We start from the raw sequence: 17952 nt of genomic DNA on the forward strand, positions 1-17952 counted from the left end.
AAAAGATTTAATTCACGTTTGAAAAAAAAAAAAAAAAAAAAAAAAAAAAGAAGTGTCCAGTTCAGGTTTTCAACAAAGAAAGCAACAAATATCTGCAACATGGTGCAACAATGGCAAAACCAAATCCAATTTTTTGTTCACTTTTTTGCACAACTCAAGTTAATAATCTGTCATGAAAGGCTTTTACTTAGTTTTGATGAATATACTGAAGAAATTACAGTTTAGATTTTATGCTGGGATTGTCTGTGGTTAAACTGATATGTACAGTAAAGTAAAAAGGTGTTTAGAGAAGTAAAAGAATTTATTTTTAAATGTTTGTCACACAGATATCTCACCTAGAATATGTTTGTAAAAACAAGTCCAATACAATGAAGGAGCTTCAGCAGAACCAGGAAGATGCTTTAAATAAAATGGCTGAACAGATGAAAGCACAGGCAAGCAGTTGGCAGAATGAAAAAAAGTATCTGGAACAGCAGTACGCAGGTCTCCTTGGGGAAGTTCATGCAAGGGCACAGGTATGGTGCTATGAACTTCTGATTTTTTTTTTCTTGTAAATATTTAATGGATTATTTCAGTAGTGTGAGCCCCTAACCAGTTTAAGGTTGTTTAAAATAAAAAAAAAAGCAAACTCCATGCTAGTATTAACTTCATTTGTAATAAGAAATAAATGTCTTTGTTAAAACATTCCAGAAGTGAATTGCCTAATTTGGTTTACAGTTGCTAGTGATTCTTTTTTTTGAGAATGTTAAGGCTGTAAGATTGAATTTGCTTGGTTTAAGAATTATATAGGGCAGCAGTGATTATTTTCAGTGCCATGCTTTGCAAATACTGTGTAGAGGTACAGTAGTATGGTGTCATCTGGGGATAAATTTAGGTATATACATTCTGACCCTAAAAACCAATTAGCAGTTACATTGGTAGATTTCAACAGTATTAAAGGACTGTTACACAGATGCTACAGTGAGCAGTGGGTCAAAAGTTTAAAACTCTTGGCACTGATTGTTAGACAAATTATTTGCAATTTAAAATGTTCACTATTAATTCTACAACCACCCTTCACCATCTTTTCAATCACATTCATCTACATGTGTTTCAATTAAAAGTGTTGTGAAATTGAGGAAATAAGGTATGCCTTGTTACTTGTGACTGCCACCTGCAACTTACTTCATCTGAAGGATGCTGTATTTGACTCAGATTTTAGTCTTGGAAGTCTTTGTGTGCTGAAAAATGTATCTATGAAGTATTTTTTTGACAGAGCAATTATGGTGACTTCTTAGGATTGAGTTATAATTTTGTAGGTGTTTTTTGCTTGATATTTACATTTCACATTGGATATTCATAAGGCTAGAAACATCACTATGAGCGGAATAAGTGACATCTAGGTTTATATTAAATTTCCCCAACTTCATGTAGTTTCAACTTATAGGTTTCATTTGCCAACAAAAAGAATGGTGGAATAAGGAAGCTTAATTGTAATTTTAAACATTACATTTCCTTCCTAAAGAAAAAGTGGAGTTACACAATTTAGATTACTTCCTCCTATGAATGATGGTTCCTACCTTTAAAAACTCCAATGTTTTGTGAAAAATAGGTGGTCTGCAGTACTGCACCATTCTTTGAGATGGTGCTGAACCTGCCAGTCTCTGCAGCTGAGTTGTATAGACAGCATGTAAAGCACGTACTGAAAAAGTGTATCTTTTTTGTGGAGGGCACATTAGGCATGTCTTTTGGAAAAAACTTCATCTGTCAGCTTGCTGTACGGGATTACTGAATCTCTAAAAGGAAAAACAATCTCTAAGGATGTTTTCCCTTAGAAGCATCTGGGCATGTTTTCTAACACAGGTTATGTAATGTCGGAGTGCTAGATGGTAGTTTTGTAATCTAGGTAGTGCAATGTCTGTATACACTTAGATGATTCAACAGTCTGTTTTCCGTCTTGTGTTGCAATTTGTCTTCCTTACCATTCAGTGTCAAACTGTAAAGAAGACAGTCTAATTTCTTCTCAATTTCCAATTTGTGACTGACTTTTGCAAATACCAAATTAAGCCTTTCCCTTCCTATCATCCATAGGGTCCATAAATGTCTACTGTTAGGGCTGTCCTAGTCCTGATTGCCCATTTTTCCTGGCTTAACTGTATTTTACCTATTGCATTTTGAGCCAGTTAGCCATATTTTTCTTCAAGATCGCTGCTTTGTTTGGTCAGAGGTGTGCAGACAGACTAATGTCATAGCCTTATTTCCAAAGGAAACAAGGAAAAATGTGCCACAAGTTACAGGATGTCTTCAAAGGATTTTTAAGATTTCCTAACTGCCAGTGATTACATAAAGATGCAGAATGCAATAGTTAAATTTAATTATTTTAGCAAGCTTTATTCATTACATTTTATAAGAAACATATAATCAGTGCAAGTGGAATATAATTTGCCAGTATTTCATTGTACAGCTGAGGGTCTCCTCACTCTAGGACACTTATTCTAGCACTACAAGGAAACTGTAGCAATTTGCTACATTTTCCATCCAAAGATCTGAGTGTTAATTGCAAGCACTTTAGTGAAATAACCCCTTGTAGGGTTTAGTTCCATTCTGAAAAGGGAAGATGAGTGATTTTTGCTGTTCTTCATCAACCTAACGGTACATCATGGGATGCTTCCTTTTATTTTTAACTTTGTCTTCAACCAGTGTTCCATGACTACTTCTCGATATTTTCTCCTCAGAGGTTCTGTGTTTTAAAAAAACTAAAACTTCTTTAGTTTTTCAAGTTGCTGATATGTGTGTGAAAGCAAACCATAGAGTGTCAATTCACACTCTCAAGAGTTAACAGAGAGCTCTAACTGCACAGCAGTATAAGTAATGTATCTTGAAAATTATTGTTTTGGTTTATTAGAACTGCAGTAGAGAGGGCTTTTCAGAATGGTCTCCTTATAATTAAACTGCTGGAAAATCTGGAGATTTTAGTGGCAATGACACTTGCTACTGCTTCTGTCCCCAGCCAGTACTGTTCAGGGTCCCTGGTTCCACAATAGGATCTATGAATGTTAATAGGTACTACTTCACAGCTGGTACTGTAGGTCAGATGGATGGTGTAATCAGAAAGCAGTTTTACTGTTTTTCTATAGGACAGAAATTCCCAGAGTAGCCTTATCACAGATCAGCAATAAACAAGACACTCTGTAGATACCACTCTTTGTCAGTGGTCTCCATGTTTGGAGAGTCAATGGAGCTTAAAATACATATCCTTTTTCTTTGCCTTTGGTAGCAGGAGTCTAGTCTTCTTGATTTGATAGTGTGCCATTTTGAAAATGTTACTATGCTGTTCCTTAGCCTCACACAAATTATTTATTATTTATAATCTCACAGGAAATGTCCTCTGAATTTTAACTACCAGTTGTTGTTTGTTATAAAGACATTTATTAATCTGTCCCCATTTTTTGTGGCAACTGCTTAAAATAGAACGGTTTTATTCTGATATCCAAAAGAAACCGTATTGTAAGAGAAAAATTCTGTAACTACTTTAAAAATGTTAATTTCAACAGAAAAATAAAAGGTTTGCTAAACAGGAAAAGGAAAAAGTCCTCTGGGGAGAAGAAAGTGTTGGTTTTTTTTTTTGGTTGGAGGCCTTTTACAGCAAGGCAGGTGAATTAGATAAAGGATGGGATATATTGCAATTGTATGAAAAGTCACTGCCATCAGTCCAAAGGGAGGAAGAGAAGTGTGTGTAACTATCCTGGTCCTGACCTACCAGATGCCTTTGGTAGGCATGTCTGGCCCATGTACTTAAAACACAGCAAAGGGAGGACAGGACTGTTGATGTTGTTTATACGTATAGATATATATACACACATTCAGAAAAATAAAATAGCTGAACTTTACAAATCACTGACTCACAGAATCAAAGAATGTGTAAGGGTGGAAGGGACCATAACGGGTCATCTGGTCCACCCTCCCTGCTCAAGCAGGGTCATCCTAGAGCACATTGTGCAGAATTGTGTCCAGATTGTTCTTGAATATCCTCAGTGAGAGAGACTCTACAACCTCTCTGGGAAATCTGTGCCAGTGCACTGCCAGTGCACAGTAAAGAAGTTCCTCCTCATGTTCAGGTGGAACTTCCTGTGCATGAGTTTTTGCCCACTGCCTCTTGTCCTATTGCTTGGCACCACTGAGCAGGGCCTGGACCCATCCACTGACGCCCTTCCTTTAGATACTTTTAGACACTGATGAGAATCATGGAATTGTTAGGTTTGGAAGGGACCTCTGGAGATCATCTAGTCCAACCCCCTTGCTGAGGCAAAGTCACCCAGGGCAGGTTACACAGGAATGCATCGAGGAGGTTTTGAATGTCTCCAGAGAGGGAGACTCCACGATCTCCCTGGGTAGCCTGTTCCAGTGCTCTGCCACCCTCAATATAAGGAAGCTTTTCCTCATATTGGGATAGAACTTCTGTTTCAGTTTATGACCATTGCTCCTTATCCAACATCAGTGTTGGGCAGCACTGAAAAGAGTCTGGCACTCTCCTCCTGACACCCACCTTTGAGATATTTGTATGTATTGATGAGATCCCCTCTCAGTCTTCTCCAGACTAAACAGGCCCAGCTCCCACGGTCTCTCCTCATAAGAGAGATGCTCCAGACCCCTGATCATCCTTGTGGCCCTCCACTGGACCCTCTCCAGTAACTCCTTGTCTCTCTTGTGCTGAGGAGCCCAGAACTGCACACAGAACTCCAGGTGTGGCCTCACTAGGGCCGAGTAGAGGGGGAGGATCACCTCCCTCGACCTGCTGGCCACACTCTTCCCCATGCACCCCAGGATGACATTGGCCCTCCTGGCCACAAGGGCACTGCCAGCCCATGGACAGCTTGTGATCCACCCAGAGTCCCAGGTCCTTCTCCACAGGGCTGCTCTGTAGGAGGTCAGCCCCAGCCTGTGCTGGCACTTGGGGCTGCTCCTCCCCAGGTGCAGGACCTGACACTTGCCCTTGTTGAGCCTCATCAGGTTTCTCTCTGCCCAACCCTCCAGCTGATCCAGGTCCCACAGAATGGCAGCAGAGCCTTCAGGTGGGTCAGCCACTTGCCCCAGTTTAGTGTCACCAGCAAATTTGCTGAGGGTGCATTTGATGCCTTCTTCCAGGTCATTAATAAACAAATGCAGTGAGATTGGAGCCTTGGGAACACCACTGACTGCAGGCCTCCAGCTGGATTCTGGTCTACTGATCAGGACCCACTAAGCTCTGCCATTGTCAGTTCTTGATTCACCCCAGGGTCCGTTCATCTAACCCACATTTCCTGAGCTTACCTGCAAGGATGTTGTGAGAGACAATGTGTATGAGGTCCCCTCTCAGTCGTTTCTTCTTGAGGCTGAACAGGCCCAGCTCCCTCATTCTATTTTAAGAAAGATGCTCCAAGTCCTTTTGTCACCCTCTGCTGGACCTGGAGGCAGGATCACCTCCCTTGTTGTCCTTACATGCTTGGACACATTTAATTCCAGATGCACCTTGACCTTCCATGTCTCATTTCTACTTACTCTGACAACCTCTCTGTCTTCATTCCAAGTGGCCTGACTCTGTTTCCATCTCCTGTGTATTTCCTGCTTATGCCTGGGTAATGACAGTTCTTCATTTGTTCATGCAAGTCTGTTACCCACTTTGCCTGACTTCTTGGTCATCGGGACGTGTTGTTCTTGAGCCTGGAGGAACTTACCTTTGAATATCAGCCAACCCTCTTGCACCCCTCTTCTCTGCAGGAGCTGTTCCCATGGGATTCTTCCAAGAAGATCCACAAAGAGGCTAAAGTTAGCTCTCCTGAAGTCCATGGTTGCCATTTTACTTGCTGCTCTGCTTGCTCCTCCCCTGATGCTGAAGTCCTCATTCTCATGGTCACTATAGCCAAGGCTGCCCCCAACCTTCACATCCCAAACAAGGCCTTCCCTGTTTGTGTGAGGCCAAGCAGCACAACATTCCTTGTAGGATCCTCCACTGCCTGTGAAAGGAAGTTGTCATTATTGCTTTTCAAGAACCTCCTGGGCTGTTTGTGTTTCGTGGTGCTGGTTGTGCAGCAGATGTCAGGGTAGCTAAAGTCCTCCACAAGAACCAGTGTCCGTGACTCTGAGGCTGCTTTGTGCTGCCTGTAGAAGGTCATCCACCTTCTCCTCCTGCTTGGGTGGCCTGTAGCAAACACCCACAAGTGTCATCCTCAGTGGTCTGCCCTTTCTTCCTGACCCTAAGGTCTTGACTCTCTCATCATTCACCCCAAGACAGAGATTGATACATCCAAGCGTTGCCTCAAGAGAGGATAACTCCACCACTTCGCCTTCTTGGTCTGCCTCTCCTAAATAGCATTCCCTTTATGACAGTATTCCAGTCATGTTAGCTATCCCACCACATCTCTAATTGCAATGAGGTCAGAGTCCTTTGATTGCACACAGATCTCTAGTTCCTCCTGTTTGTTCCCCATTCCATGTGCATTGGCGTACAGGTACTTCATAGTAGTATTTGATTGTCCCAATGTCTTTGGATGCTTGTACTCGCTGAATATATTCCCACTTAAGCCTCCTTTTGCTGCTCAGGTGGTCACTGTAGTTCTCCCCTTCCCACACCTCTTCTTTGTTGAGCCTGGCCCTGTCCCTGTCCCCCTTCAAATCTAGTTTAAAGCTCTTTAAGTGAATCCTGCTAATCCTCTTTTTCCCCTCTGAGACAGGAGGATCTCATTTGTTGACCCAGTGTCATACAAACTGACCCATGATCAAAGCCCCACGAATTCTGATGGTAACACCACTCTTGAAGCCAGGAGTTCCTCTGTGGGATTTTCCTGGGTTTTGCCCCATCATTTTCTGCAACTGGCAGGAAAGAAGAGAACACAATTTGTGCTCCAGATCCCTTGACCAATTATCCCAAGGCCCTGAGGTTCCTCTTGATCATTCATAGCCTTTTTATTGGGACTTCATTGCTACCCACCTGGTAAACAGGTAATGGGTAGTGATCAGTTGGCTGTACCACTGGGAAGTTTCTTGGTGACGTTTCTTACCTGTGCTGCAGGGAGGCAACACGCTTCCATATAGGTTAATTCCAGTCAGCATATTGGGCTCTCCATTTCTCTGAAAAGGGAGTCACCAATTACTACTACCTTTCTTTTTTTCTTAATTGAGGCGGTCATGATGTAGGGGGTAGGTGCCCTGTCCTAGACAATCGGTCCAGCCCACATAAACTTTCATCCACATCCTCATCGCTGTGATTCTGAGATTGCAGAGTCCTATACCTATTGTATAAGGGCACCTGGGAAAGGTGAAATACTTTGGGAGGGGATTCACCTGCCTGTCCCAAGGAGAAACCTGTTTCCACTCACCTCTGTCTTTAAGGTCCCCTGCTGCCTGGTGGTGAGAGGGTGGGGGATCCATTGCTTCATGTGAAGTGGACATTTGAGGTGTAGTAGAGCATGGCTCCACCACTCAGTCTCTTCCTCAGGCTCCCTAATACTTCTTAGTCTTTCTACTTTGTCTCTCAGCTCTGGCCTTAGGCTTTGTAGGTCACCCACCTATCATACCTCACACAGCTGTTGTCTCTGCTGCCCTGAGAGCAGTGCCAGGCTCCATCGTTCCCTGCAGCCTGAGACCTAGACTCTTGCGTGGTTTCGTGGGCACTCCGTCTGGGTTGCCCCATCCTTTCTGGTGTGCACAGAGGAAGTAAATTTTGTCCAAATACTTGAGCTCTATCACTGAGGGTGAAGATCACCAACTGAGGTAAGGGCTTGAGTTGGCAGTGTCTCAGTGCCCTTCCTTCTTGCCCTGCCTGTGCAAACAGTGTCATGGTGCCCTGGCTCATGTCTCATGCCCTGTTTGCCCTCTCTGTTCATCGTCTTCCTGCTTGCTTGCCCTCCCTGAGGACAGCGTTAGTACGTGTGGGGGTGGGCCCTGTCCCTTCTGCTGCCATCTATGCTCACTCAGAGCTCCAAAAGAAAAACCTTTTAAAGTCTCTGTGTCATTATATTTCTAGTTTTCAGTTCTGTTTCCATGTCAGAGTAAGGAAGAAGTAGGATAAAATAGTTTCGCTAGTAGAACCTGATTTTTTGTTAAGATTTCTTGGAATTGATGAAGCTCTGCAACCCAGTGAGGTGCCCCTCAAAGCTCAAACACCAAAGGAAAACAGCTTGCCAATGTTTAGGAAGAAAAGTCCTTGTCTCTTTCAAGAACTGTGCTTTTAAGCTTTGAAGAAAACGTTAAAAACAGTGTTTCGTATAATAAAAGTAATTATTAGCCAGTTAAAGAAAGAAGGTATATTTTCTTGCAAAATGTACCTTTCTGAAGTCAGAGGCTATCTTACTTGCTTTTGCATATTACCATATCACAAAAAGCATAAAAAAAGCGCTTTAATTAGCAAGACCACTGAATGTTGGTATTGCTGCCCAACAGCCCTATAGGGATCACAGCTTGTAGATATTGGCCTTTCACCTGTGATGGCCAGAAACCCTAGGTTGTTTTCTAAATTTGGCTTACCTTTTCAGTTCCTTCCAGTCATGCTACCAGGGTTTTTATCTATAAAAATCAAACACTGTAAATAATGCAGTAGCACTGAAAGTATTGTCCATGTTCATACTTTATTTTAGCGTAGTAAAGTGACATATGTGGCCTGTAAATTGCATTTTGAAATTAAATCTTGTAGTGGCCTACTCTATTTTTGTATCACTTGAAGTATTTTAATAGCATTACAAATGCTTTCCCTTCCAAAAAAATTATAAAATATTTATTTGGTCAAAGACATTTTGTACTGACTAGGGTACATCTCTATAGAAGTGTGGGATCTTCTATTTTCATTCTAGCAATAGCTATGTATTTTTTTTCCCTTTTTGTGCTTGCAGAATGGAGGAGGGAAAAGAAACTAGGCTGCTCTGCTCACCACTTATTTGGGACCTGTAGCAAATAGAACACAGGAGAATATGACTAGATGATACCATTTTGCTTCTTTTTAGACCAGTGCTAACAGGAATAATGTCACACCATGTTTAATAAAATTGTCTCTAGCTCTAAGAGAGGTATCTGAAACTTATCACAATCCTCTGTTTTCTTCATCATTTCTACTTGTAATTCCAGCAATGTTTGCCTTTTTGTGACCATGTTGTAGCTGAAGCATAAGCATTTAGCTTGAGCTTGTGCCTTCTTTGTGAACAGTGCCTAAAATTTATTATATCCCTATGCAAGTGGAGCCTGTTTAAGTGTAGTCACTGTTTCAATCACAGCAGGCTCTCATGTATCAAGAACCCAGTTTAAGTCTCTGAGGTCACTTAGAGCTCCCAGCATAGTGTCTTGATTCCAATACTACAGTCTGCATCCTCTAACTGTAGTCCTGGCATTTCCTGACTTGTTTGCATCTTCATTTCTCTCAGGATATATAGAAGAAAAAAAAATGTTCTGCAACTTAAAAAAATCTGTAATGGCACTAGGCAAAATAAAAATGTCTGCATTACACTGTTCTTTTGAAAACTCAATTCTGTATGAGGCCTAATTAATCTGTGAATATATAAGTAGGGGGTTGATTACAAAGTAATTAGGAGATCACCTTTACTTCCCCTTTTCCAGCTGCTGCCAATCTGTCTATGTTCCAGAGCTTTCCTTATTTTTTTCCTCTCCCTTACACTGACTTATTTCTGCTTTGTAGAACAATGCTCTTTCTGAAATTGGAGCATGTAATTGCTTACTCTTAAGTCAACTCATAAAACTGTGTTGTGGACAACCAGGTGCAGGCTATTGGAGTACTAAGGATTATCATCAGGAACCAGGAATCCATTTGTAACTGAAGACTGTGCAAACTTTACTCATACTGTTTGTTTTCATGTATCTGGTTCTGCAACTGTTTACTAGGAGAGATACTTTCATCATCGTGACTAATAATGTTTGTTCCTTTAATGTGTTACTAGAATGTGAGGAAAAATGAATTTTCTTTTAGCTTTTGTCTAGGTAAAAATTATTTTGTTACGTAAAAGATCTTGTTGTTAATATTTCTCCTGGTTTTTTAAAATTTTCTTCTGGCTTTTTTTCCTTTTATCCCAGGAACACCAAGAAACAGCAGAGAAAAATATGGAAAAAATTTATGTCCTTGAAAAAAGTCAAGAGAAATTGGCTCTTGAAAGCATTTCTGTGAAAAACACGTTAACACAGTTTCAGAAGGAGCATTCCTCGCTCCTGGCAGCCTGTGCACTATTGGCAGGTGCCCTGTGTCCTCTGTATGGCCGACTGTGTGCTATGTCTTCACAAAGAGACCTTCTCCAGGATCAGGCCAATATTCATCAATTAGTGAACCAGAAGATTAGGAGCCTAGTTCATGTGCTCTCGGATGATAAGGAAAACAATCAAGATGAAGCAAAACTAAAGAAAAGGAAATTCCAAGGCCTGATTTATGTATTCCGAAGAGCTGTGATTGCGGTTTTGGCGGCCAACAGACTTAAAGTTTTAGCACAGTCTTCTAGTTCCCTCTTCACCTGGACAAATGGCTTAAGAGAAGGCATTGGAATTACAGTTTGTGTAGGAGATCACAAGGGCAAGCGTAATCTGTCAAGTAAGCTAATTTTTTTCTTCTTTGATAATGTTGTGTCAAATGACATGGTTAGTGAATAACCATAATAGTGAATATAATAATATTATTTTTAATAAAGTGTAAATAAAAATTTAATGACATTTTAACAAATGTAATTTCTGAATTTTTACTTTTTAGATAACTTGATAAATGTAATTTCCCCTAAAAGGAAATGTGTAGTCTCTTCAGCAATGCAAGTAAAGTTGCAACTACACACATGAACTCCCATTGTTTGATATCCTCAATATTTGCATTGTAGATTTCAGAATGCTACTGCATCTGCTCTCTGTGATAAATTTCTTGAAACATTCCTACATTATTTACCATCAACATATTTTTTGAAAAGGTATATTCTCTTCTTCTATTAATAACTTGTAGTACTTATTTCCTACTGAAAAAAGCAAAAAAGTTTCTTACTGATTCAGGTAAAATATTAGTGTAGGATTTCTAGATTTCCTTAAGCAGTTATGTAGTCTTCTTGTTCCTTTCTGTTACCAAACCAGCTCATGCTTCCCCCTACAAGTCAAAATGGTGTAAAAAATGCTCTCCAAACTAGAAGATTCGTCTATTTTTCTGGATTAGCACACATGGAAGCATGTTTAATATGGTCTAAGTTATCCCGAAAGTATTCTGTGGCTTATGTACTTTTAGGTTTTAGTCAGTTTCTGAAAGAGGAAGTAGTGTGCCTTACCTAAGTTATTCAGTTTTATTGGTAGCTACAATTCTGTTTCACAGGTTGTGAAGAGGAAGAGCTTGACTGTGCGGAAGCACTCAGCTGGTTTGCTAGTTCTAAACTCCTTGCTGCAATAATCAGTTCCGTCACTGAATTACAGGATGTTGTTAACAAACCAGGTAATTTGAAAAGTATATTCTTGTAGTTGAAAATTGAAAAAATAATCAGGGTGGTTACATCATCTCCATTTTTAGGATTTATCTAAACTATTCTGGATCAAATCTCTTGAGAGCTGTATTGATGAAACAGATTGGATTTTCTTTTATTGGTCATATGATACTTTATCTTTTTGGTATATAGAGTGACAGGAACAGAAGGCTGGAGAGTGCTTTTAGAAAGCATATATACCATTTTGCCTGTTTGGTTGTGAGATATTAAAAATAATCTGTGCCACACCAATAGATATTCGGCTGTTTTTAAACATAATTTGTTTTTAAAAGCTTCCAATGAAGCAACTTTTACAAGGTTCCTAGTTATCTTGTTCCACTGGTCTAATATTCAAAAAGTGTTTTCCTGGAGCTCAATGTAAGATTTTTCCATAGAGAAAATCTATGTCGTTTTGTTTTACTTGATCTGTGTGTTTCTTAAGTGCAGGCTCTAAAACTGGCACATATTCAACTTGGGACATTACAGCTGCTGACTGAAAGGAAATAATTTCCTATTGTGTTTTATATGATATGAATTTAGAATTTCCAAATCTGGAAAACAATTCAATTTCATGCATACTATTTTTGTGTGTTTTACTTGCTATCTTACAGTTTTTGAGAGAGAAATAAAATGCTCTCTGGTACACAATGTGTAGCAGTCCTTATTTTATGTCTCTACAGTGTTCCATCTCTATGCTTAGTTACGTTTGTGTCTAGATATCCTATTTTTCTCAGTCTTCTGCTTGTATAGAATTCTACTATGCCTATGGATAATTGCAGTGTCAGTCTCTGGAAATGTCACCTCATGATTCCTAGTTGTTAACTATTTTCCTTAATTTATTTGCAGTGAGAACTTATGTAAGATTTTGCTTGGTTCATCTGCACAGCTGCCATCCTTAGTTCTTTAGTAACTTTTAGTTTTAAAATACCAACACTTCTGTCACAGAAAAAAGGATATTTAAGGAGGGATAATTTATATGAATACATGGAAGTAGCAGGACAGGGATAAGATGATTCATTTCCCAGAAGCTTAAACAGCAAACTGGTACCAGAAGACATTGAAACGAAAGTTTTTTGATTCAGTTTCAGGTGCTGTCTTTGGTCATCCTGTTTTCAGTAACTTAAATTTACATCCTTACAAAGCAAAGTTTGAACTGTATTTCAGAATATTTACAGAGTTTATACTGGAAGGGCTCCTGTGTACAGAGTGTTGTGTAGGAATAGCAAATTGAAGAGGAATCGACAAACTCATCAGCAGCACGGATGTGCTGAAGTGACTAGTTAGAATATCCTAAACGTCATGGTATTTTGCCAGTTTGAAGTATATGAGAATTCTGGTGGTCTCTATTTACTAGATATCCCTGCACTCAACACAGGCTTGATTTTGAGAATTAGGAAAAACCATGCTGGGAATGTTAATGGCCACAGTCAGTTTGGTGATCCTTTCATATCTTATTTTATTTTATTTATTTTTTATTATTTATTTTATTTATATTATATTTATATTTATAATTAATATTATTTATTTATTATTTAATTTTAAGTAATTTTCACAGAACGTCAAGGTCTAACTGCTCATGTATTACTTGGAGTTCTGTTGCTCATGAGATCAAGTCTCCTAAGAACCTTTGGTTCAAAAAATAGTAATAAATAATTTAGAGTTTGACATGAAATTTCCAGAAGTATTGAAGTAATTAGGCTCTGAAGGAATATATTTGAAAAATTCCACACTTAGAAAATTATATTATGTTCTATAAATAAAATTTTAAATAAGACTTAAACCTTCAAACTGACTTCAGTGTTGAATTAAAAAAAAAAAATTTAAATAGGCAGTCTCTTCATATCTTTAAATAATGGCAGCTCCAGATCAGACTACACATCACAGGAGAGAATAGTATAAGAAGGTGCTATCTGGATTGTCAAGACGGAATGGTTCAGTGTCTTAGAAATTATGTTTAAAGATAGCTAGGTTCTGGAGACCATTTGAGGCAGATGAAAAAAACCAAATCCAGATCACTCAGATGACACTGGAATATTTGGGTTTGTGTGCTCTGGTGATTGGACACACCTTTCTTGATCTTTTAAATAAGTGGTTTTGTTTTGACATTGATGATTGTTTCACTTCATAGTGTTTGTTAGTTTGGTTCTCATTCCAGCAAGTCTTGGAATGATCTCTTTTCTTCAGTTTCAATGCAAGTTCATTACAGTATTGGAGTTTTTTGGTTTGCTTTGGGTTTTTTGTTTTTTTTGGTAAGGTTAGTTTTTTAGGTTTGTTTGAACAGAATCTGTACTGTGATAAACCAGAGAAGGTAATGGCCAATGTTTTCAATACAAATATCACCAACTGTTATATATACAAAGCTTTTAAAGTTTGACATGAACATTTTAGTCTTGCATAGTACTAAGTTAATCCTGCTGATTTGGTGTTCAATTCACCAAAAGAGAGCAAACAAGAATTGTTTTTTCATCTTTCAGTGAAGTAACATTTGACACTTTTTTTTTTATGTGTTTAATGTAAGACTTAATTGCTCTTTATCGTATATCTGTATTTGTGTTAATTTCTTAGGCACATCATAATGTACATAATTTAATGCTTTTATTATAATTCTTTCATCCTTCATGGCAGATACTTAAGTTGTATATAAGCAGCCTGTTCTCTTATCAATTATTATTGATACAGTTCCTTGTGGAATTGATTTATGTTTTCATTTCATCTTTAACTTACTTCAGAATAGTTCTGTGTATTTATTCAAAGCTACTCTTCATAAAAACAATAGAGGACATGACTATTTATCCCTATCCTAAGAAAATGCCTTATGTTGTGGATGCTGAACTGTGCTGGAAGGGGAGTACTTGTTGTGAAGTGGAATGATAATTTCAAAATGCTACAACACAACTGCCTGAATTATTATTTTAAATTTATTTTAAATACAGTTAAACATTAGATTCTAGACATGGGGAAAGGGGTGCCATACTAGGTACTGCACATATGGAGAAACACTATTTTCTGACTGGCAACCAGTCTCATAAACTGAGATAGCAAGTGGAAATGCTGGGAAAAGTGAAGGAACAGTAGCTCATTGAGGGTATCCTTTTTGTGATACGTACCAAAAATCATGGCAAAGGACAGTTTTTGAGAAGGTTTTGGTATCGTCTTACATGGAAGGGGATAAAAATGTTCTAGTTTAAATTTTAGATTAATTTAACTAAACATTCAACTAGCGAATGTTCTATGACTGGAGAAAAGAGAGTGTCTTTGAAACTGAAAGACTAGTATGACAGGATAATCTGTGATAAGAGTTAAATTGATGAAGGTAGAGTTTTCTTTTTTGTGATCAGTAATAGGGAACCAACATAACGAAAAGAGAGGATCCTAGGCCAAACTAGACGGAGCATTGCAATAGCAGATTTTCTGGGTATGAAAAGAGTAAATTTTTTTTATTGCAAAGGATGTTTAGTTAGTTGAAGTGCAAGATAAAAACGCCTCATAAGATTTTTAACTTTAAAGATGCTGTCTTAGTAGTGAAGAAGAGGCACATCTACAGTCGCTGAGGTTATGGAGAGCATGTACTCAAAAATGATACTCCAGTTAAGCACTGGAATCGTTGGAGTGGTGCTATTCTAAAACCAAGCAGGAAAATGGCTTTGAAAATAAAATATTTTGTTTTATCATGTGCATTTTTGGTATTGTTTGCAGATAAATCTCAACCTCACGTGTAAATGATCTTCTTTACTATGAGAATTGTAATAAAAAAATACCAATAATCATGTTCTGTTTGCTGTGTACCTCTGGCTTTTTCCTTCATAGTCTATAAACAGAAATTCTTTAACTTAAGCCAGGGTTATTTTTTTCTGTTTATACTCTTAAGTAAATACTTTAGTTCATTGCAGCAACAGGAGATCTGCTGTACTACTGAATGTAAATAAGCTCTTCCATGCTTGTCATCTTACACTGATAGTATCATAAGACAAGTAATGACAGATTAAGACCTGCCTAGCAGAGGGAAAACTAAATTACAAGACTTTTATTAAGGCATAAATAAACCTATTAACTGTTATCTGGAATACCAATTAGTGGAAGGAGCACTGACAATTTTATTTATCAACATTAAACACAATTATTAATTACAGACCTGACGAATCTAGCAGTAAGCAGGACATGTTGGGTGTGCTGGGGCCTTAAGTCCATTATATGAGAAGGATGATTACCAAAATCCTGTGGGGAAATAAGTAATTGTAGCTGTAAAATTTTAATTGCCTTGGAATAAGGTAAATTATATTCTCTTGTCTCAGAATATAAATAGTATGGCATTAAGGTACCAAGCCCCACTAATTTTGAACAGCAAATGATTTAGACATCTGTAGAGGGGAGGGAAGAGAAATCAGGAAAGCCTCAGAAATTTGCATTGTAAATATTGCAATAAAGTGATTTACCATTGTGCTATACCTTCTGACTTACTTGACCTGACTTCCATTTGCTTGCTTGCATCCATCTTGCATGTTTTCTGAATTACAAAGTTAGAACACTAAAGAAAGTCTTAAGAAAGTATGGTATTGGAGAACATGGTAACAACTGGACAAATAGCCTTTGACAAACAAATTCTATTCTTTAGAACCTTATCCTACCCTCCCATTCATAAATTGATTGGAGTAGAATTTTGACTGCTAAATACACAATTTTTCCTAAAGTTTCTCTGTGAGATATTCCTTTTAACTCAGTCTTCCAGTCTTTAATGGAAAATTTCTATTGAGTATCTTAAAGGTGTTGTTTGTTGTGGTTTTTTTCACTGAAAGAAACTGAAACTAATAACCTACTTGATGTTTCTTTTCTGTGTTTTGGTTTGGGGATTGTTGTTGTTGTTGTGGGGGATTTTTTGTTTGTTTGACTCTTTGTTTGGGGGTTTTGTTTGTTTTTTGGTTTTTTTTAAAGGTACGAAGTCCTGGCTTTCTGGAAAGTTACTTTTAAGTGCAGCCAGGAATTCGTTTTCAAAACTTATGGACAAACTGAATGTTATAATGGAGACGGTTCCCTTAGACCACAGCAAGTACATTACTTACCTCGAGAAAGACTCCTTGGTACAGAGCCTGGCTCATGGACTTCATAAAATAAATACCGAGGCCCTGGAAGCTGGATTGTGTGACAGAGTATCCAGTATGGTATGCATAATTATAGTCCTACTCCATATAAGCAGTAGGTTCGTGGCCTAAGTGTTAGGATGAAGCTCTCTTGATAGTACAATTAATTTTGTTTCAGATTGTTTTATAAGACTGTTACATTGAAGTCAACTGTGTAGACATCAAAAGTTGATTCCTAACACCCAGCAGCATTAGGGCGTGAATTTATTTTTTCTTTTATGTCAAAAAATTTTAAGAAGAAATTTGATGTATCCAAGAAAAAGGGTTTTTTAAAGTTCTGTCAAAATTGTATTTGCTTTGTAAGAACTAGCTTACTTTTGGCTTCAAGTAAATGTTATGGGGTTGGTTTTTTGCTGTGTGTTTTAGTGGGGTTTTTTTTTCCTGTTTTCTCCTGCTTTGTGTTCTGTCTTTCAGTAAAGATAGCCTTCTTCCCTTTAATCAGAGGGAAGGGAGAAACCTTCCAAAATAATTGGTCTTTTATTGTGGGCCTTACATGAAAATGGTACTTCTTGAAAACAGAATTTTTAGTAACCCTCAGGAGTAGGTGAAACAGGGTCACTTTTTTGCACTCGTGCATTTTAGAGATGATGAGCAAAATGAGAGCTTTGTCTAATTTGCTTGAGTATTACATGTGACTCTTTTATTGCTAAAATAGTGCATGTTAAAGTGCATACATTTGTTTCTGATTACTAACAGAAAAATGTAGAATCCTTGCAGAAGCAGATATTTGAATTTACACAAAGACTTCATACAGCAGAAGTGGAACGCCGCTCACTGCGCCTACAACTTGCAGAATTCAAATCGAATTTCAGTGAGATGAAGAAAGAAGCAGACAAAGCCCAGAGCCTGCAAGAGCAATTAAATATGCTTAAGCAAGTAAGTATATTTGATTTAGAGGTGACTGTTTATAAGACGCATTTTTGTGTGTTCTTTTGAAAAATGAGTATAAAATCATTCTAATAATAAAATAATTTTCTGGAAAATTTGCATCGTAAGTGTCACTAAACTAGAAGTCAGATGTGTTTAGAAATACTTCCCTTCCACAAGAGTTTCTTTTTGATTTGTAGAATGAGGTATTCTTGTTTGGTCGTCAGCAATCAAGATCTTCTGTATGTTGAATATGTTGATGTGATTTATATACGCAAAAAAGCATTTATAGATTTCACTTCAGCAGGGTAAAATCAGCTGCAATGAGGCTATTGAATAAGTATGTTCATGAGAACTTCAAAAAGTATAAATTCTGTGTGGATATTGCTGAATATTATGATAGACATTTTACTGTATCTTTAACACTAGGCTATGTCCTGAGCTAGTCAGTGCAAATTTTAGTGTGGCTGGTTCCCTGAAGGACTACATTTATGGAAGGGGGAAAAAAGACACGC

At 38.1% G+C, this 17952-nt stretch overlaps 1 protein-coding gene across 2 annotated transcripts in view; it reads left to right on the forward strand.

Annotated features, from left to right (window-relative positions):
• CCDC171 (coiled-coil domain containing 171) overlaps positions 1-17952 on the forward strand; it is a 155176-nt gene that overhangs the window by 59592 nt on the left and 77632 nt on the right. For both annotated transcript variants that reach the window (XM_017732890.1, XM_017732891.1), the window contains exons 14-18: positions 327-515; positions 10033-10537; positions 11291-11407; positions 16365-16591; positions 17267-17446. In XM_017732890.1, the coding sequence (XP_017588379.1) occupies positions 327-515; positions 10033-10537; positions 11291-11407; positions 16365-16591; positions 17267-17446 (1218 nt within the window). The remainder of the gene's footprint in view (positions 1-326; positions 516-10032; positions 10538-11290; positions 11408-16364; positions 16592-17266; positions 17447-17952) is intronic.

Source organism: Corvus brachyrhynchos, unplaced genomic scaffold (assembly GCF_000691975.1).
Source record: "Corvus brachyrhynchos isolate BGI_N302 unplaced genomic scaffold, ASM69197v1 scaffold194, whole genome shotgun sequence".
In the NCBI taxonomy this organism is placed as follows: domain Eukaryota; kingdom Metazoa; phylum Chordata; class Aves; order Passeriformes; family Corvidae; genus Corvus; species Corvus brachyrhynchos.